General features: G+C 43.0%; 1 protein-coding gene across 1 annotated transcript in view; it reads right to left on the bottom strand.

Moving 5' to 3' along the window:
• The window catches only part of Pmar_PMAR013312 (Cysteine sulfinic acid decarboxylase, putative), a gene marked incomplete at both ends in the record, with an annotated part of 6,481 nt that extends 1,991 nt beyond the window's left edge, over positions 1-4,490 (bottom strand). Inside the window, 16 exons of the mRNA XM_002766496.1 lie at positions 6-45; positions 98-177; positions 689-767; positions 814-922; positions 978-1,061; positions 1,437-1,527; positions 1,735-1,788; positions 1,832-1,926; positions 2,492-2,569; positions 2,612-2,732; positions 2,779-2,857; positions 3,266-3,383; positions 3,427-3,567; positions 3,620-3,736; positions 4,172-4,282; positions 4,433-4,490. Coding sequence (XP_002766542.1) covers positions 6-45; positions 98-177; positions 689-767; positions 814-922; positions 978-1,061; positions 1,437-1,527; positions 1,735-1,788; positions 1,832-1,926; positions 2,492-2,569; positions 2,612-2,732; positions 2,779-2,857; positions 3,266-3,383; positions 3,427-3,567; positions 3,620-3,736; positions 4,172-4,282; positions 4,433-4,490 — 1,455 coding nt within the window. The remainder of the gene's footprint in view (positions 1-5; positions 46-97; positions 178-688; positions 768-813; positions 923-977; positions 1,062-1,436; positions 1,528-1,734; positions 1,789-1,831; positions 1,927-2,491; positions 2,570-2,611; positions 2,733-2,778; positions 2,858-3,265; positions 3,384-3,426; positions 3,568-3,619; positions 3,737-4,171; positions 4,283-4,432) is intronic.
• Between the last annotated feature and the right edge of the window lie 112 nt (positions 4,491-4,602).

The following is a 4,602-nucleotide window of genomic DNA, read 5'->3' as shown; positions in this document are numbered from 1 at the left end:
ACTACGTCCTCGCGAGTGACCGATCTGGGATTAGCGAAAGTCCATCTGAAAACGACTAAGTCGAAACAGCAGAGCGGTGTAGTGAAAAAAAAACTACCTGAAAAAATTGTATTCGCCGGTGAACGTGATCATTGCCAAGCCCAACTCCTGCATGCGGCTCTTACAATACGGGATCACCTGAAAGGCTTCGAAATGAAAGAGATCGCGAACTAGGAAATATGCACATGGTCAACCACATGTGTTGGTAAAAATATGGAAATTCTGAGAAATTCTTGTTGGTTTCGGTACACTTCTACCCGAATTCGTATATAAACTTTCATAATTAGTGCGAAAACATCTGTAATCAGCTGAGAAAAGCAAACATATATTCCAACTCCAACACTGTGAGGGACCACGATTTAGGAAAATATGCACATAGCCAACTACATGTGTTGGTAAAAGATGGAAATTCTGAGCTCAGCTGAGGCAGTATTATAATATAAGTTTGCTTTCCTCAGCTGAGCTCTGCAGTTTTCTCACTAATTATACTACAAGTTTGCACGCGAATTCGGGTAGAAGTGTACAGAAACCAACAATATTTTCTCAAAATTTCCATATTGTCACCAACACATGTAGTTGACCATGTGCATTCCCCCCCCCACTGAGCTTAGGAAAACGAACATACATTCCTCATATACAGCGCACCTACTTGACTTAGTGCCGCGGCTTCATCCGGTGTAAGAAGGCCTCTGGCAGGTTTCAAGTGCTTCAGTGAGGGCGGCAAGTACCTCCGATAGGAAACAACTTTTTGATGATTTCACAAACAGATGGTACCAAAAGCAAACATTGGCGTATTCGGGTTCATGATGCAGCTCAAAACGGCCACAAAATCGGCCAGTACTGGTGTTGATAATCTCAGCAGCATAACGAGAAAGTTCGATCGCTGAACAAATGTTGATACCACACCAACGTCAACTCGTCTCAGATGAGGAGCTTACCCCATTCAACACGACGACCCAGAGCCTCGTCGCCGATGTGTTTCCAAGCAAGCCATATCTTGAATGCATCCGGACGTCTGCCACCTACTAGATGATGATACATGTAGCATTTGAGTGTTGGAATATATGTTCGCTCTCCTCAGCTGAGTTGAAGAATTTTCTCACTAACTATAGATTCTGCAAAAACTCATGGGAATTTCCCAAGATTTCCTCCCGTAATCTTCACATTTTCGTAAATTTTCGTAAATTTTCGTATATTTTCGTATATTTTCGTAAATTTTCGTAAATTTCGGTAAATTTTCATCGATTTCTGTACACTTCTTTACCAAACTCCTACAATTAGCGATAAAACTCCTGAGCTCAGCTGAGGCAGTATTATGATATATGTTTGCTCTCATCAGCTGAGCTCAGCACATGTGGTTCATCACACTGTTTAGATGTATTTCAACGATCACTCACACTGGATAGTCCAATCGCCGCGGTCCATTTCGCCGAAGAGTTTTTCCTTTTGGAAAAGATAAGGCGCCTGCGTGCCGTTGCAAGAGTGTAACTAAAACAATTATAAAAAAGTAATAACAAACAACAACTCCGACCATAGGAGGGGAAAATACGCACATGCTCAACTACATGTGTTGGTGACAATATGGAAATTCTGAAAGGAAATTCTTATTGGATTCGTAGGTAAACTGATATGTGATTAGCTTTATAAACTCGCAAGCTCAGCTGAGGAAAGCAACATCAAAAACAATTTTCCGACCAGGCCTCGGCCCTTCCTATGTACGATCATACTGCACTGTAGAGGAACGCCAACCTAAACACAGTCTTAAATAAAAGCGCCCGCACAAGCTGCTGACCATTTTGTGAGGATTCCAGCAGAAAGAATCGACTTTTTCGACCCCTCTCAAGAGGCGGTCCCGAGTGACAGTCGATGCGAGTAAAGCGGCACCACCTGCAGAGAAACTGCTATGACGATCAAAACTTTTAAAAATTTTTGATAATTTCTTGGATTTTTTTCAGCATTTTACTATCACCACTGACTGTATATTCGCAAATCTGCCAATTTGATATGCAAATGTGGGAAATGTGTGTTTTCTATTCCGGGGTTAATGATAGTGAACAACTTGTCGCTATCATAGTCTCGAAAGGTTACTTTTATCACATCACATGTTCATAGCAATGTTTACATTGTTTATGCGATATAGTTTCAGATCGATTTTTATCAATCTCGAAAATAATGCATATTTTTTACATTCTAGAAACTAAACTACTTACAGTGTAAACTAAACCGTTATGCAAAGTAGTAGTATTTTCAACTTAGCCTTCAATTTTAGGGAGTTTGTCGAAAGTCAACTTTGAGTAATATCAACATGATAACAATGTGAATCGATTGATGACACCAACGTTTTAGAGGCGTTACGTAGTCTATAACCATACCATCAAACGGAATAAAACCATCTCGAAAATCTAAACATACGCATAACTCTTTGGTTAGCACTGTAAAATTCCCTGCTCACCCCAGGCCGCGTCGACATGCAACCACAAACCATATTTATCGCACACTGCTCTCAAGCTCGTGAGCTCATCAAAAGAACCTCAGAACAAAACTTCGGTGGTCACCGAATGAACAGGACTACCCCAAACAGTTGTCCCTGCAGTGGCACCAACAAAGAGCGGCTGAAGCCCAGCCGCGATATCATTTTCAATTCGCTTCGTGAGCTCGTCAACTACCATTTTTCCACGACCGTCGATCGCTATCTGAGAGCACGAAAAAATCAGAGTCGAATTTCGAGGTGATGAAAACCTCTTTGATATTGTCTTCGCCGATTCCCATGAGGTGCGCGGCCTTCTTGTAAGAGTAGTGAGAAGCCTCCGAGCAGTAACTGCTCAACAGCAGCGTGGGGAAATATGCATATAGTTGACAATATGAAAATTATGAGGAAATTTTGAGAATTTATTGTTGATTTCTGTAAACTACTACCTTATTAATTCGTGAATAAACTTAGTATAGTTAGTGAGGAAACTCCTGAGCTCAGGTGCTGAGGAAAGCGATTACGTATATTCCTACTCCAACACTGCTCAACAGCTACCCGCGACATACAAAGTGACAGATAATGTGGGGGGGGGGGTTGAATACGCACATACTCATCTGCATGTGTTTACGAAAACTCTGAGAAAATTTTCGGGAATTTATTGTTGATTTCTGCACACTTCTACCCGAATTCGTATACAAACCTCTATAATTAGTGAGGAAAACAAACATATATTCCAACACTGATGAGAGATGTCACCCCACGAGCGCTCCTTTGATGGCGTATATTCCTTTATGTTTAACCTCGGGGAACTTGAAAAATCGCGCAAGTTGAAGCCCGTACAGATTAGCGATGGACCCACCCGGGACAAAGAGGCCTAACCAACACAATAGCTAAGTAGGGAATACACCACGACTAACCTTCCGACGTCCCAGGTTCGAATCCCAGCAACTGCACCGTTTTATCGATAACACTGGCTTCGACCATAACGAACACAGGAGCGATCTCAAACGTATACGCACTGGTGTTGCACGCTACGGTGAGCATCTCTCCTACCACACCTCGAACAAATCACGACTGGGGTGTCGTCCATTCAGGAGGGCCGCGACTCACCACAGACGTCAGAGCGACCAAAAAGTGTATTAAAAAATTGAGGATGTCCTGTGCGTGCCGAGAGGCGGAGCGTAGCCGCACATGCTGAAATGATGGCTTCAGCACCAACACGCTTACCTGGAGAGTTGCAAAACCAGTGTGGAAAGCAGTGTTGGAAAATATGCACATGGTCAACTACGCGTGTTAGCTCTTGTACATTTCTACCCCGAGCCATCTCGGGAACTCCCGAGCTCAGATGAGGAAACCAGATATATATTCTTCCAACACCGAAGCCAACTTCCAATGTGCCGTGCGCACAGCGAAGATTTTCAAGATACGCGCGCAAATCCAACGAGGAGATCCTAGTGGAAATAGACGATGCAACGATGCATTGGCATAGATGGAAAGATACGAGTAGGTCCAGATCACAAGATACAGAATAAGTCCAGATCACAAGATACAGAATAGGTCCAGATCACAAGATACAGAATAGGTCCAGATCACAAGATACAGAATAGGTCCAGATTACAAGATACAGAATAGGTCCGCTACCCTACCACTGAGCCCACCTACCATCCTCCAGCGAGAGATCACAACCACATCCGCGCATGATTTCATCAATCTCCCTCGGCTCTTTAAAGTCAATGACTTTCTCTTCACGATCCTCTGCCAATTCCAAATACTCTGAAAGAAATATGCACATGGAAATTTTCAGGAATTTTTCTTGAAATTTTCGTTCACTCCTACCCGTACAATTCTGAGTTCAGCTGAGGAAAACAAGTATATATTTCAACACCGCTCCAAAGCCAACCGATTCCACACACGAAACCTCACTTTTGAGCATCGCGATAACGCGATCGAAAATCTCAGCATCCTCGCCGACAACAGGCATGTTCTTATCACCGTTCACATGTCTATGAAAAGCGTCTTCGTCTCTCGCGAAAGAGGCATACGAATAAGCAGATCAGCAGCAGCTAAAGCCAGCGTAGGAATATATGTGTGCT

Source organism: Perkinsus marinus (assembly GCF_000006405.1).
Source record: "Perkinsus marinus ATCC 50983 genomic scaffold scf_1104296972672, whole genome shotgun sequence".
Taxonomy (NCBI): Eukaryota; Perkinsozoa; order Perkinsida; family Perkinsidae; genus Perkinsus; species Perkinsus marinus.
Note: the sequence above shows the minus strand (reverse complement) of the source record. Positions and strands in the feature narration are given on the sequence as shown.